This window comes from Piliocolobus tephrosceles, chromosome 2 (assembly GCF_002776525.5).
Source record: "Piliocolobus tephrosceles isolate RC106 chromosome 2, ASM277652v3, whole genome shotgun sequence".
Taxonomy (NCBI): Eukaryota; Metazoa; Chordata; class Mammalia; order Primates; family Cercopithecidae; genus Piliocolobus; species Piliocolobus tephrosceles.
In genome coordinates this window covers 119,231,901-119,248,897 of record NC_045435.1, presented here as the reverse complement: position 1 = coordinate 119,248,897, position 16,997 = coordinate 119,231,901, and the positions used below count along the sequence as shown (strand labels likewise).

Genomic DNA, 16,997 nt, shown 5'->3' with positions numbered 1-16,997 from the left:
ATAATAATAGAAATGAGCAATCTACAACTACACGTAACAGTTTGGATGGATCTCACAATGTTAAGCAAAAGAAGCCAGCCACAAGAGTATATATTGTTTGATTTTATTTACATGAAGTACAAAAACAGGTGAAACTAATCCATAGTGCTTATTCTTTGAGGTTGGAAGACAATTTTTGAATACGATGAGTGCAAGAGAGCTTCTGGAGTGCTGGTCTTGCCATGTGTTTTGATCTGATTGCTGGTTATACAGTTGCGTTTGTGAAGTCTCATCAAGCTGTTTGCTTACAATATGTGCACTTTTATGTAGATAAGTTACAATTCAAAGTTGAATAAGTAAATTGTCAAAATAATTTTATCTAAATTTTTATATTTGGTTGGGCTATACACATGCCCAATACTTTGTTAAGGGTTTTAATCTTTTTATCTTATTTAGATAATTAAAAATACAAAATTTTAAAAAGGGAAAGCTTTCTTAGGTATAAAATATAAGAACTCAATATATTAAATGTAATAATAATTTCTGTCTAGTTTTAAAGCTACAATAAAATACATCATTGATTTTACACTATATTTTAATATACACCTGTTCCAAAATCAAACACAATGTCATTTTGAACATGCTGAAATTGTTTTCTTAAATAAGTAGTTCAGAGAAAATTGTCAGTCACTTAAAGTAAAAAAAAGTCTTTGTCATGAATATTAAGTTTAAAATTAATCTCTAAAATTATCTTTGTATAACTGTTGCTAATACATGATGCTAAATTTTCCTTTACATAAAATCTCTTTTCTATCATGTACTATGTAAAAATGAGGAAAAACAAATTCCTATAGAAGTATATAATAACAAAAAGTTTCAAGAATTAGAAGAACAGTTGGGTAACATTTTAATAATGGAGAAAAAAAGATGATTAGAACTGCGGAGATCTGACAAATTCCAGACCTGCCATTAACAAGCTAGGAGACTTCTGTCAGGTCACTGCTGTCCAACAGAAATACACTCTGAAATGTCTGTAACTCTTAAATACCTGGTAGCCCCATTTTGAAAAGTAGAAAGTAAATGTGTACTGTAATATATCAGTCATATCTTGTAAGACACAACACAATTAAAATGAAAGTTGTGTTTAACAGAAAAACATTTCATATTCCATAGTTTTAAAATTGGTATTTAAATTAATGAAAATTTACTAAAATTAACTAAAATTTAAGATTCACCTCCTCAGTCACACTAGGAGTCACATTTCTACCCATGACCCTAGTGGCCACCGTATTAGATAGCACAGTTGTCAAGTCATTCCATCTCTTCGAGGCTTACTTTCTTCATTGATAAACTAAAAATGTTAGTCAAGATAAAGATTTTCAAACTCAGGTGCTTATACAGGCCACAGCAGTAATATAAATGACCAAAGCAATGGCAGTGTGAATTTTGGCCAACTGAAGCCCACATGCCCCATTCCAAATAGTTAGCAAGTTATTCACCTGACACAGAAATGCAGCTCCAGTGCTGCAATAGGACTTTTCCCACAGTGTTGGAAATCTAGATGTTTATATAAAATATTTTTCTTTTTCCATATAAACTACTGTGAAATTTTTCAAAGCACTGTGTGGGCCAAACCAAAACATACCCATATGCTGGTATTTGCAACCTGGGCTCTAAGAACTTTCTTTCCTGCTTTAACCAATCTCTGATTTATTTATAGGAGTGATTTGACTTTGACACCTGGAATCTAAAACACACAGCTGGAGACTCAGTTGAGTGGTGAGCATCAAACCACCCCACTGTGAAGTCATGACAAGCTAACGATGCTACCAGGTAGCAGCCGGTGGTGAATGTTAGCAGGATTCCAGCATGAGATGAAGTCCTATTTACATTCCAGAATGCAGAAGACTGAAAAGAAATCATACTAAGGGAAGGGACAGTCCAATCCCCTAATTCTGGATCAAGGACAATGTGCCAGAGATATTAACAGAAAGAAAGGGTAGTGAGGCTGAACTCTCCCTAGTGACTATCACCCTTGTTACCCTGGGACCCAATCCTTAGGGAGCCTGCCTGGATCCTCCAGGGCATGTGAGACTGACAGTGGAAAGCTGCAGAGGTGAAGCAGAAATTAGTAGCTTGAGCAGCCATCAGCATCTTCCATGGACATAGTAGGCAGGGTTGGGAAGGGTGTAACGGGTAGCAGATGGACCGGAATATTCTTAGCCGTTTGGCAGAACCTAAAAAAAAGTAGAGTACCCTCAGAGGTGGCAAAGTCAGAAACTCACAGAAACTCAGTTTTGTAACTCCAGTTAAACCTATGTTTAGCTCCAGGGTGAGGAAGCCTTGGAAACTGAGGATTGTGTGAGTAAGAGCCTGGAATTAGGATCCAAGTAAATTGAGCATTAATCCCGCATATGTCACTGTCTTGCTGTGTGACTTCTGTTTCCTTAAATTTAAAATGGCAATAATACAGTATACTGCTTTACTCTGTAACATAGGGTTGTTTTCAGGATCAAATAATATCATGAATACAAGGCAATTAGAAAGTACATATTTCTCATGTAATTGCTAGACCTTTTTATTATTTACTAAGAAATTACTAATGGATTCTAGGAGTGCAATTTATTAAAAGCCATTTAAGTCTCCAATCAGAATTATTCTTTAATTTGGGGATGGGAGGGTGAGGGGGTTAACGGTCAGGGCTTAAGGGGAACAGCAGCAAACACACTGACTACTCCATTACAAACTCTGCCACTTACAGTCATGTCTACAGGGGGTTCATGGAGTGGGACTAAGGGAGGTCAAACTCCAAGATGGACTTGAAAAGACCTCAGGAGGAATTTGCCCTAAAGCAGTGGTTCTTAATCTTTTTCAGGTCACTGATGCTTTGAAGAACTGATTTAACACTATGGCTTCCGTCTTGGAAAAAGACACATATACAAAATTGACATATAGTTTCAGGATGTTCACGAACCATCCCTCCAAGGATCCCACATTGAAAATGCCACCCTTAGGGAAGACAGGATCACAGGAAAAATATTCAGTGTGGTCTTAGGGAATGAGCTGGTGCTGGATAGGAGGCAGTTCTGAGAAGAACTGGAAGCCAACAGTAAAGACAAAGCTGACTTTCTTTCAAGTTCAGCCCCTACTCAAAATATTGTTACTATGAGACTCTCAGATGAAGATGTCTTAGAGTCTCTTTACAAAAGGCCACAAATGTACTCTCAAATACTACCATTATAGGTAACTAGTAGCTTCTGCTTCCCTGGACAGTTTCAACACAAGGGAGTATACTCTAGCCTCAGTTCACATGGACCCTACTCGAACTCAGAGCACAAGATATGAGAGAAAGAACAATATGTCTCTCTAAGAACGACATGGCACATTATCAATACATTACAGTACATGCAGGGAATTTTCCTCATTTTGGTTTTGGCAAAGAGAATAGAGAAGAGAATACATGTTAGGGAGAGGGTGACGGTGTCAATATGAATACCACCAAGAGCAGGAGTTCGTAGCAACTTAGAATGCCAGTTAATATCATGGCAGAAACCTGGCACCCATACACATAGCAATGGGGTAGGAAGAGAAACACTGGTTCTACAGAAATTCAACAACAACTTCTCACTGACAAGAGCAGAACAATCTTTAATTCTTGAATGAAATACAGCCTCAAACATATTTTGACAAAATATAATCTACCCACTTCCCAATCCAATCTCTCATAGAAATATGTTTTGGAAAGTACAATGGAAGTCAAATAAAAAGAATATTTTTCTCATGTATTTGTAATAACTAAACTATGTTTAGGTGAATGAAGACATACTATGAACGTGGAATTATAACTTCAGAACACATTTAATGACCTTTCACAACATGTTCTTATATTCTACTTTTGACTTTATTAATAGTACAAAAGAATACTCATACATTGCAATTTTTTAAATGACTTTCAAAGTAGGAGTGAATGAACAAACTGAAATTAATTACCAGTTACAATTAATGCTTTCTTTAAATCAAAAATATCTTGCTAAGACCAGTAAAAGTATCAAAAAAAAAAAAAAAACACAAAATCTCCTGTCAAATAAAAGAAAACTTCACCAAGGACTGCAGTCTATAAAGTCAAAAGGAACACGCTGCAGTGCATTCCTATTTACTTGCCAAAGAAACGGTCTGCATATTATCAATGGGTTTTGAAACTCCCCAAAGACACGATGTCTTCCACGTGGGTATTTTCCTTAATGAGCTACCAACTGGGTTTATACTTCAGAGAGTCACGTGGATTTTTAATGTTTCCAGGTCAGACGGTTTAAACACCAGGTAATTTCCCTGTGAAGCTATAATTTTAAATGCCACTTCTTGCTAATATATTTCCAATTTAATGGTAAGTCACATTTTAGAATGTAGTAAAACATTTTTACAAAAGTATTGAGTCAGATAATCCAAGAAAGTGATTTAGAACAGTGGTTGATACCCAGCAAGTGCTCAATGAATGTTAGCTTATAACAACTTTGGGAATAATGATGTTCCCAACAATGACAATAATAATATTCAGATAACTATACTGAATATTATGGTAGGCCACTACTAAGGCATCCCAACGATCTCCACTGTCTGTAATTCACAGCCTCACTAAGGCCTTCCCTTGTGCTGATTCGGCATGTGCTGAATGTAGAGATTCAAATCTAATGAAGACAATACGGTAGAAATGATGGGATACCACTTCCAAGATTAGGTTATTAAAACACCTTCACTTTTATCTTCAGTGCTTACGTTGTTTCTCAATCTCTTGGATCTCTTGCTGATATGGTTTGGCTCTGAGTTGTAATTTCCAGTGTTGGAGGAGGGGCCTGGTGGGAGGTGATTGGATCATCGGGGTGGATTTCCCCCTTGCTGTTCTCGTGATAGTGAGTGAGTTCTCACAAGAACTGATGGTTTAAAGGTGTATGGCACCTCCCCCTTCACCCTCTCTCTCCTGCTCCACCAGAGTAAGACATGCTTGCTTCCCCTTTGCCCTCCGCCATGATTGTAGGTTTCCTGAGGCCTCCCAGCCATGCTTCCTATACAGCCTGTGGAATTGTGAGCCAATTAAGCCTCTTTTCTTTATAAACTACCCAGTCTCAGGTAGTTCTTTCTAGCAATGTAAGAACACACTAATACACTTGCCCTGGGGGTAACCAGTTATGATATTGTGACACATTCCTGTGGTAGGCCCCAGATGAGTGTGATTGGAAATGGATTTTCTAAGGCCTATCAACAACCACCTGAGTGAATTTTGAAGCAGCTCCTTCAATCACAATCAAGTTTTAAAATGACTAAACACTGATCAGCAGCTTGACAACAACCTTGTGAGTGACCATGGCAGAGTCGCCCAGTTAAGCCGATTCCTTTCCCACAGAAGTTACGAGATAATGTTCATTGTTCTAAGACAGTTAAGTTTTGAGATAATTTGCTATGCAACATGATAACTAACACAGATTTTGAAGTGGGGTTCTGTCATAAAAATCTAAAGCCACGAGTGACTTTGGAACTGTGTAGTGGACCTTAAGAAAAGTATTAGTGAGAATGTGCCTCGAACACACCATACACAGAATTCTGGAATTCAAGAAGGTTGATGGAAGGGCTTAAATGAAAGTGAGAAAATGTTTGTGGAAACTAAAAATTACATAGTGGCTAAGGTTTAGCAATACCCACACTTAGATGTAGCTACGTGACCAGCAGTCACTTACAGTTATATGGGAATTAAAAAAATAAAATGTGCCAGATGAACTGAGTTATCCAGCTAAGGCCATTTACCAGCAAAGTGCTGAAGACGTCACCTGGTTTCTTCTTACTGTCTTCATAGGAAACTATGAGAAGAAAGAGATACATTGGGGGAAGGACCGCTAAACAAAAAGAAGGCAAGACTTGATTAGTTACAAAAATTCTTAGCTTCTCTAGACAGCAAATAATGCTGAAATTAAGAAACAGCTTTTAAGAAAAGATCAATTCCAGGACACGACCAGAAAAACATGGTCTAAAGACAAAAGCTGAGGATGTCCTATAAAATCGGTTTGTTAAAATCTTGGAAAGATCAAAAGTGGTATCTCAGAGTACTATTTAATCAGATCACAGGACCTCCTAAGGGTTCCTCAGATCCTCATAATGAGCTTTTGGGAAATTTAAGGGCATGCATTGTCTCTCCCTGATCTTGACACAAGCCTAAAGTAGAGAAGACTTATCTCCAGGAGATATACGAATGTGGCTTTTGTCTAATGGAGAAAATTCAAAGAAGTTTCACAGGAGACCCACAAACTTTTTGAGAAGATTATATCAGCAGGACCACTGCCTATTTGGACCAAAAGGGTTAGAAGCACTACTAAATTTAAAAAGGCCATGGGTCCTTAAAATTCTACTGGTAGGAAGCAGGCTGGAAAAACCACTCAGCTGCAAACATATGCTACCTCTCACGAAAAAGGAAAGATGACTCAGAGTGGAACCAAGAACCAAACGGTACAGTCAAGAACAATGGAGAACTATTCCCAGGCTTTGAGACCTACTACAGGAGCACTTGCCTCAACAGATTTCAAAATTCCTATGGACAGGTGACTCCTATTTTTCTCACATTTCTGCCTTTTTTTTAACAGGAATATCTAGGTATTTTATGCCTGTCCTACCACTATATGTTGGCTGTGTTGAGGGCAGGTAATTTGACTCTGGTTTCAAGGATCTACAGATAAAGAGGAAGCATACGTGAAGAATTATAGTTAAAGACTGTATGGATACCTAAGGGGCTGCACCCACACCTGGATCAAATTTGGATGGCATCTAGATTTTGAGCTGATGACCGTCTATACACTAAAAAAAATTATTTTTCATATTTTAATGACATCAATACAATTTAACTTGTTTTATAGCATCCAAACCTCTAAATAAAATATAAAATACTTTAAAACATTTTCTGTTAAAAGATTGAGCTATTGATGCAGAAGGGCAAGGATCATAGATTTATAATATTAATATTATTAATAATAAATCTCACTAACATAAAACTTGATAAACTTCTCTAAACCAAATTAATCAATTATCAACTGCCAAATTTTAATCTATGTTTATAATATTTATTTTAGAGCATCATAGCTATTATCAAGAGAACACATAAGCAACGTCAAAGCTGTCCTAAATATCTTGATTTGCAGATTTTGTTTTCTGTTTGTAACAAAGATTCCAATTAAAGGAGCCATTTTAAATGAGATGTGAACTGGAAAATGAAATGTTTGACTCTCCTAAAATGATAATTTTTTTAAATTCATGCACTCTCAAAGAAAAGCAAAAATATCATTTCAATGTTCTATAATGCCTATCCTTCAGAATGACAGCACATCTTAATTTTCTATTCACTATCATATTGTGACATTTTATATACGAAAAATAGTTAAAGCAGTACTTTTTAAAATGTCATATGGCTATAGAGAGCAATTTATTTCATGCCCACGTCTCTCCAGGCTATGAGCCTATATAGTAAAGCTTATCGGTGAAGGACAATGACTGACATGTCTTCTGCATATGCACTCACGGGCCAATAAAAACAAAGAACACAAATATACCATTCAGAAATACACAGCATTGTTTAAAAATAGCAATGCCCATTTCTTCTCACAGAGAAGAGGGTCCTAGTCTACAGAGACAGCACAGGGCAGTGAAGGGATATTATCTTGTACTGGGAGTCAGAATATGTGGGCTCTCAGTTTAGCTTAAGCCACCTGGTAAGTGACTTATCCACCTGAATAGAATTCAGTTAACTAACTATAAAATTCAGTGTCTGTATCCAATTTGATCAGTCAATGCATTCCTAAACTTCAGACATGCAGGCATCCCTCAGGCAAGTTCTTACCACACTCATGCAAAACCTGTACAGATGTTTTGATTTTACCAAATATTCATTTAAATAAGTTTATTTTTCCTTAAAATAAACTTTAAACAGGAAACTTTTACACCACTACTTTATAAATGAAAAATCTGATTTACATAGCATTAATGATTGGTAATAGATTTAATTTAAAATTAAATACAATAATACAACAAAACAATTATTAAATTCTAGCTAAGTCTTTGGCTGCCTCATGTCTATTCTCTTTGGAAAAACAGAGAAGCAACTCTCTAGGAGAGAGATTTTACCATCAAACTGAGAATTTCTCTATTACTTGTTAAGAAAGCATTGAAAGGAAATAAGTTTTTCATTATGTGATTCACTGTTATTTCAGGCAACATCTACATGCCACATAAAATCAACTCCAGTATCAACAAAAACAATCTTTCATACCAGCAGCAAATTTCTTGTACCCTGGAAATGCTGCATCAAATAGTACACCTGTTATTTTTGATTCTAAATTTTATCAGGAATCCCCATATGACCCACCTAACCTACTTTCTTAAAACCATTAATACTGTCATGAGAGACACTAAAATAATTTTGAGGGCAATGATGCACTATGGAAAAAGTTACATTAGAGTTCTAAGCTTAGTTTCATTAGGCTAGATCTTGACACTGGGAAGTTAATTAGCCTCTCTAAGCCTCAGATTGCTCATTCAGATTAAAGTGCTAGTGTCACAGTTAAATGACATAATGCATGTAATAAGCTTAGCATTGAATATTGAGAACCCTAGGTACTCAATAAATGCTATGGATTAAAAATAACTTAATTTCTTCAAGTAAATTTTCAAAATTCTACCAAAATAAATTCACTCCAAAGGACAGTGGCTAAAAAGAAAATACAGTTTATCATTTTTCTTTTATAATAAAGCTATATGATATATAATTTTCACTTCAAAACAAAGCTATAAAACCCATAAACCATCTACTGGCAAAAGTGGCAAAACCACTTTGTCCTTAATGATAAAAGAAGAACCCCTGGCTGTCAAAATGAAAAACAACAACTCTTAGTTGCTATCATGTAAAGCATTTTCAGGGCTTTTTGGCCCCAAAAACAGCTCAAAAGGGTGCAAAAGACAGAGTGAGAATATCTTAAATCAAAAAGTTAAAGCCAAATAGGGTACACAGTGAAAGGAGCCACTTTTAGGCCAGCACTAATAACACTCTTACCTACTGGATGTAGTAAAGGCTGGGCAAAATAAAAAGAAGCCCAATGTTAATTCAGCAACAGTAGTTCTGGTCACCTAATAAATGGTAGTAGTAATATTCTCCAGGACTCACACTAGTCACTTTAGGTGCACTATTTCTAATCCATACAAGTTTGCAAGTTAGACATTGTTATCCCAAATTCAAATACAAAGAGGCTGAAGTTCAGAGAGGTTACTTGCCCACTCAAGATCACCCTGCTGGTAAACGCCTGACTTGCACTGAAACCACATCTAATGCCCCAACCAGCTCTCCCATCACGATTTCCTGCTGCTTTTCTTTTAGGGCATAAAGGTATGAACAAAACTCTTCCTCAGTACTTTGAAAAGTCACCAGGTGATATGTGTCCCCTTTTCTCTCCCTGCTTCTTCTGGTTTCTCTGCAATCCTTTGCTTTTTGATTCACACCATATTTAGTCAGTATTCATTTCCCCAACTCCAATTCACTTATTCTTTCAGCCACCGTAATGTGGTCTTGTACTCCAGTCCTTTTGGAAACTGTCCTTCCTAAGATAAGAAAGAATAAAAATAAATAATCAAGGCAAGGCTTCCAATCTACTTGGAATTTAAACTAAAGCCTCCAAGATAACAAGCAATTCTCTTACACAGCAACCAATTATTTACCTGGACACCAGTACTCTCATTAGAGTTGGCATGTTACATATTACAGGGATGACTAAGGTGGGCACAATGTGTGAAATCGATTATAGATTCTGTGCAAATCATATATACTCAAAAGAACGCTTCACTGAATCAAAGTTTCAAAAGGTATTTGGAAGCTTTTATCTTTTTTATTCGGGGAATGAATTTACATACAAATAAAAACTACTGCACTTTAGAGTATTTTTGTTCCACATTCTACAGAATCAAGCAAAAATGATAGTCTCTTCATTTAACTCTAAGTTGCACTTCAGTGAAGATGTCCATTTAATAGACAATGTCTAGTTCATAAGTTCTAACGTTGCACTTGAAAATTAGTACACCTACCACATATTGCCCACACTTGTGGTCTAAATTGCTGAGGTCTATGAACCACTCTATTGTATATATGCTTCCTCAATCATCCAAAATGCAAGCTACACCCTTCTAAGCATTGCACATCAGCTAACACTATTGATCCTCATGATAACCTTTTGTAAGCACTATTATCCTGATTATTACGTATGAAGAGATTGAGTCACCGAAAGGTTAAATAACTTGCCCATGCCCACACAACTAGTAAAATAAGACAGCAGGAAATCAAATTCAAGTGCTCTGACGCCTCAGCCTGTATCCACTACATCTCACTGCCCACAATACCACCATATATATGCACATTAATAGGCCAAGAATAAGTACTACATAGGTATAAACTATTTATTGAGCACCTACTATACGCCAGGCACCAGACGCTGGAGATGAAGGAATAAAAAAAGCCTGGTTCTGTGCTGAAGGATATGTTTCTCTCTCTCTCTCTTTTTTTTTTTTTTTTTTTTTTTTTTTGAGAGAGTCTCGCTCTGTTGCTCAGGCTGGAGTGCAGTGGTGTGACTGGGCTCACTGCAACCTCTGTCTCCCAGGTTCAAGCAATTCTCATGCCTCAGCCTCCTGAGTAGCTGGGATTATAAGCATGTGCCACCACACCTGGCTAATTTTTGTATTTTTAGTAGAGATGAGGTTTAGCTATGTTGGCCAGGCTGGTCTCAAACTCCTGACCTCAAGTAATCCGCCCACCTTAGCCTCCCAAAGTGCTGGGATTACAGGCAAGAGCCAGGGTGCCTGGCCAACATTTCCTTTTTAAAAGTAGATTTAGGGAAGGTTGAAAGCAAAGAAGTAACCAATGACAAGATGTATTCATGCTTAGGCCAGTGGGCCATCCTAAGTGTTAGAGGAGCAAAAAACAAAAAACACTAACTTAAATAAAACAAATGTTTGCACACCAAAAGAAACAACAGAGTAAACAGACAGCCTACAAAATAGGAAAAAATATCTGCAAAGTATCCATCTGACAAAGGGCTAATATCGAGAATCTACAAGGAACTCAAGCAGCTTGATAAGAAAAAAAAATTAAAAAGTGGGCAGAGGACATGAAAAGACATTTTTAATAGGAAGCTAGACAAGAAGACAACAAACAGAAAAAAACGCTCATCACTAAGTATGAGAGAAATGCAAATTACAATGAGATACCATCTTACTAGTCAGAATGGCTTCTATTAAAAAGTCAAAAAACAACAAATGTTGGTAAAGACGCAAAGAAACGAATGCTTATACACTGTTGGTGGGAATGTAAATTAGTACAACCTTTCTGGAAAACAGTATCAGGATTTCTCAAAGAACTAAAAATAGAGCTACCATTCAGTCCAGCAATCCCAATACTAGGTATATACCCAAAGGGATATAAATAATTATACAAAAAAGATACCTGCACTTGTATGTTTATTGCAGCACTATTCACAATAGCAAAGATATGGCATCAACCTAAGCGTCCATCAACAGAGAACTGGTAAAGAAAATGTGGTATATATACACCCTGGAATACTACTCAGCCATAACAAGGAATGAAGTCATGTCTTTTGCAGCAACATAGATGGACCTGGAGACCATTATCCTAAGGGAAATAACTCAGAAAAAGAAAAGTCGAAGACAGTAGGTTTTCATTTACAAGTAGGAGCTATACAATGGGCACCCATGGGCATAGAGAGTGGAACTGGAGACTACAAAAGGTGGGAGGCTAGCAGGGGGGTGAGAGTTGGAAATTTTCCTGTGGGGTAAACATGTTCATTCTTTGGGTGCGCTGAAAGCCCAGACTTCGCCACAACTCAATATATGCATGTAAGAAATCCACACTTGTAACTCTGCACTTCTACGGGTCCACATTTGTGACCTTTTTTAAAATTTTAAATAGTTGTAACATATTCATCTGGAATAGGAACATACAACCCTTACAAAAACTTTTTCTCGATGGTTTCTCCTTATCCCTGTAAGTCCAAAAGCATTGCAATACTGTGTTTTAGGAATGTCGGGCTCTTTGCCTCTATGCTAAAAGCCTTTTGTAACATTTAAATAGTTATATCTCTCTCCCAGATCTTACAACACATAATTATTACCTTAGCAGTCACACCCTCTCCTAATCTGATAAGATCCAGAACGGAGTTAATCAGTAACCGTAGTCCAAGTTTAAACTGTCAAGGAAGGTCCTTTCTTCTGAGTAAGGTACACTGGATGTTTGCATATTCCTTGATGTTCATTTAAGGTACAATAAAAGAAGGTGGTTACCTACATAAACAAATTCTGCCAATTTCAAAATTTTTACTCTTGACAAACCTGGCAAGACAAAAAAGGGATAAAACAGCTTACCTCAAAGAGGGATTCTGATAACAGTTAACTTTTAATGAGCAGTACCTACTATATGCCAAGTATGTTCTAAGAGCTCTACAGTCTATCACCTTCATTAATCCTCACAATACCTCTATAAAGTAGGTTATTCTAATCTCCATTTTATAAATAAGAAAAACGTGGAGGTTCACACAAAAGGTTTTAGAAGTAGAATTTGAATTACAGTCTAGAAACCAATCTGCTTTTAATCACATGCTCAGATAAAAAATTCAAGTGTCTCTGGGGTCAAATAAGTAAAGTAAATGCACGGAGTGGCTCAGTTTTAAGATTATAGAGGTGTGGCTCTCAACCTTGACTGCACACAGGAATCACCAGGGGAGCTTTAAAGACTATTGAAGCCTGGGTTCCACCCCCAACAGACTGTTATTTAATTGGTCTGGGAGCCACCAGGTGACACTAATGGGCAGTCTAGACTGAGAAACACTGCCTATAGATACAGACAATGGAGCATGGCTCACTTGAAAGCAGTTTAAAAAAATTAAAGGTTATATAAACACTGTGCTGTCCAAAGATTGTTATTACCTTTGCCACCAGTATGTGACCTCTGCCCCACTCCTTAGTATAATTAAGGTACCCGTATGGGAGATAAATAGATGACTGATTGCTAAGAGGGAGAGACAAACAGGCAGGCATAGATATTTTTATAGTGGAAGGGGTTTGCCTAGTCTTTGACCTTTCTGCATGCCATCCCCGCCATCTTCTGGTTATGGGGCTCTTCTATAATAATACTTGTAACTTGGGGTTACAAGTAACCCACTTTCAAAGGAATCTATGAAGTATAATCTATTCTTAAATTGAAGGTGACCTAAATATGCTCACTTAACAAATGCACATCATCAGGTTATAGGACCAAACTACTGAAATTTTTTCCAAGAGTCATTTCTAAAAAGACCACTCTTTGTAAAGTAATTAATTCTGATCTGAATCTAAGGCAGGTCATGCAATCCCACCTAACTAAACAAGTATTAAGACTGGAGAGCCTGATGTCCTAAAAGCCCATCTATGCAGGCGGCACACGGTGCTGTTGAGTAAAATGTCATTTGTCTTGGAAAAGGGAAGCAAAAGTTGCATACCATCAGAAAATGTTCATTGAATGGCCTACACATGGGAAATCCAAAATAAATCCTACAGAAGTGAAAAGTGAATCCACAAAAAACAAAAACAAACAAAAAAACTGTAGCCTGCTTGCAAAAAAATTCTTAATGCATAATCATACTGCAAGTTTTGTCGCACCATAATTAAAGAGGAAATGACAAAAGAATAAATTAAGAAATGGACTTTGAAGCCACTTATTCAAATTAGGTAGAACATTTCCATCTGCTGCAAAACAAAAGTTGTACATTTTAATGATCCTGTATCACCATTTACCACCTCTTTTCCCCACTACCACCACCACCACCACCACCACCAAAAAAAGAAAGGGCAAATTAGAACAGAAATTTCTAAAATTTCAAAATGAAATACTGCAAATAAAGGCCATTATTCAGAAATCAGGGCCTCAGTCAACAATGTCCATCATAGGCCATTGAGGCAAAGGAGCTACTTGAACAAAATATTTTCTTGTTGTTTTATTTGGCTTTCAAAAAGCAAAGACATAGAAGCAAAGTCTCAGAAAGACAAAAGTGCCTGAGATGAACTTACTCACCACAGTTCCGAATAATTTTTGTTTGTTGTTTGAATAAACATGCATTGATTCCCCTAATGAGTGCCAGGCACAGTGTGGTGCTGAGGAGGTAATGGTGAAAATGACAGCCTTTGCCCTCTTGGGACTCATAAGAGACCAAGGCACACACAACCTCATATAATCCACCATACATGCCCCTTCCAGCCATGTTTATGAAAATCCAGTACTGTTGTACTATTAGACAGTAAATTTTTCCTTGGTCTAACATCACGGAACTTCACAGGGAAGCTACTGATATCTTCTAAATAAATAAGTAAACAAATATCCATATTCTCATACCAACAATAACTCATAGGTAAATTTCAATGAGTTTAAAGAAAATTTTTTGAACCTAAGAGTGTATCAAATCGGGTTTTACTTTTGAACCAAGCCCAGCCATGTATTTTCATTGCCTGTGGCTATGCAGCGTCAGTAAGCTAAAAATACTTTTCTTTCTTCAAAGCTGGGAAGAGCAAGTAAGTCCAAGCAATCAGATGCGTATCATTTTCTCTCATCTTAAATTTTTTACTAGAAAACACTCAGAATAACTGAAGGAAGAAGCATCTGTTTTATATCTGCACACACATACACAGAAACATCCCTCTAGCTTGCATCTATCTACCTAGCAGTATTAAATAAGCTATATTTGCATCATCAGCAAAGGCTGCCAACATTTCACTACTTACAGCTATTTATTATTATTTTTTGGTTGGGGAGAAAGTTGCATAAGTATTGAAAACTAACCACAAGTAAAAGCTTGCAAAAAAAAAAAAAAATACGTATAGGATACGTCCTTAACAAGACGACATGGTGCTGACTTTGAGGTAATGTTTCTGAATTGACATTAAAAGTAAATTATGTTTGTGAAAATTACATTAAATCAGATTCTAAAATAGAAGGATACAAACTTTAAGTTCTTCTACAGGTCTTGCTCAAGTTGGGTTTGCTGTGCATGGCAAAGTGAAAACCTGTGTTTCTCCTCTGACTTCCCGAGCTAACTGTAAAATACATGAGCTCTGTGATAAAGTAAAAGTTACTGAGGAAGACAAGCAAACCTTTTTTGAAAGAAACTACTGCAGGATGGTGAATGGTATGTAGTGTGGACTTTTCCCACACATCCAGCATCTCTAAAAACATCCTATTAAATTAAAAGAATAAGAAATAAGAAACTAGCGGGTCTAGATCTAGGTTCCATTCGACTTGGCCATGACTTTAATTAAGCTGCTGGATCATGGCTTAATTTTCCCTTGAAAAACAAAACAGTTTGAGAAATCTCTGCCAAACTCTCCATGTTTTAAGCAACTGACAAAGTCAACAAGAAAGCAAATACCTAGAATCGACGGAACAATGCTCCTTAGAGCAGGGCTGACAGAAGCGGCGGAGGGCTCCTAGTTTCGCTGGGCCTTTGACAAGCCCTCGGGTAAAGGACTCTCTGCACCCGCCCACCAAACGCCCAGCGGGTCGTCCCGATGGGCTGGTGCTACCAAGTTCAAACCTAACCGCTGGGAGGAAGAAGCGGGAGGGTGAGAATGTCATCTCCCCTGACACTCTGGGGCCGGCAGTCCTGAAAAGCTCATCTCTGACGTCCGTGAAGGTCAGAGGTGGCAACCACAGTGCCAGGAGCTCCACAAAGCCACTTTTCCTGCCCGGGTGGAGGCGCGGGGCAAAGTTGGCCACCGACTGCGCGCGTCCGGTTAGCCGTACCTTGTAACTGGGCGGAGAGGGACTCCTGGTGCTGCTGGTACTTGAGCGCCACCGCCTCGGCTTTCCGCAGCTGCGTCTGCAGCTCGTAGTAGAGCATCGCGCCGTAGAGAAAGCCGAACACCACGGTCAGCAGCAGCAGCGTCTGGAAAATCCGCTTCTGCTTTCGGGAGCACATCCCGTTTCCCATAGTCCCGCCTGGACCCAACGCCGCGGCCGCCCCCGCCGTCTCCTCCCCTTGGTCTGAGCGAGCGTCTCAGCAGCGGCCGCCGCAGGAGGTGGCCAGACGCAGCATGAGAAGGAGATGCCAGACACAAAAGCCGGCCCGGAGGGGAAGTGGCGCCCGCTCAGCCCCCGCGCGTCGCGGGGCGCGCAGCCATCGACGCTGCCCGGGCAGCTGCAGCCAAACTTCTGCGACGCTCGTTCTCCGCGAATGCCCTGGGCCGGGAGGGGGCCCTCCGCATACTTCAGAGCCGGCTGCCTTCGCGCCTGTCCCCAGATGCCTCCTGCCTTTTTTCCTCCTTCCCACTTTTTGGCCCCGCTGCCCCCGGGCAGCTCTTGGAGTCCCGCCCTGGCCGCTCCCCGCCCCCTCGCTGCGGCTTCCACTGCACGACTTTGTTGCCACCTAAGGGAGGGGGTGCGCGCCCAACAAAGGGACCAGGACTCCGGGCCGCGCCCCGGCGCGGCCTGCCCAATGGGTGGAAGGGTGGGGGCCAGCTGCCTCGGCTGGTTTTGGGGACAGCAGAGCGGTATCACTGACGGGTCGGCTGGAGCCTCTGCCTCGCCGCCACCTCCCGCCCAACTTACGTGTCACCCACGGCCCCGCTATTCTGGCCAACGGGATTCCGGGAGGAAGTCCCACTCGGGCTCCTTGCTCATTGGGCCCGTCCGAGCTGCCGCTCCCTCCCTTCGGGAAGGCAGTGCCGGGCTCGATTGGACGCCCGCTTTGTCCGTCCGACCCCAGGGCCGCGCCTTCCCTCTCAGTGCTGGGGCAGGAGAGGGGCTCTTTGGGCAGCGCTGCCGCCTGGCGCCGGGGTGCGCCCACGTGGAGTCGGAGAGGGTGGGAAGAGGCAGGCGGAAGGGCGGGGAGCTTTGGGTGGGCGGGGGACTTGTCCGGGCCTGAGTCTGGGTGAGGTTGGGTGAACACGTGTGTGTGTGTGTGTGT

The 16,997-nt window shown here is 39.5% G+C and overlaps 1 protein-coding gene across 5 annotated transcripts in view; it reads right to left on the bottom strand.

Moving 5' to 3' along the window:
* GOLIM4 (golgi integral membrane protein 4) overlaps window positions 1-16,661 on the bottom strand; it is a 79,788-nt gene extending 63,127 nt beyond the window's left edge. For 3 of the 5 annotated variants that reach the window (XM_023213495.1, XM_023213497.1, XM_023213499.1), the window contains exon 1: window positions 15,836-16,127. In XM_023213495.1, coding sequence (XP_023069263.1) covers window positions 15,836-16,022 — 187 coding nt within the window. In that variant the 5' untranslated portion in view covers window positions 16,023-16,127. Of the gene's footprint in view, window positions 1-15,835 lie in introns of all 5 variants that reach the window. The other 2 variants (XM_023213496.2, XM_023213498.2) reach the window with 1 other exon arrangement.
* Between the last annotated feature and the right edge of the window lie 336 nt (window positions 16,662-16,997).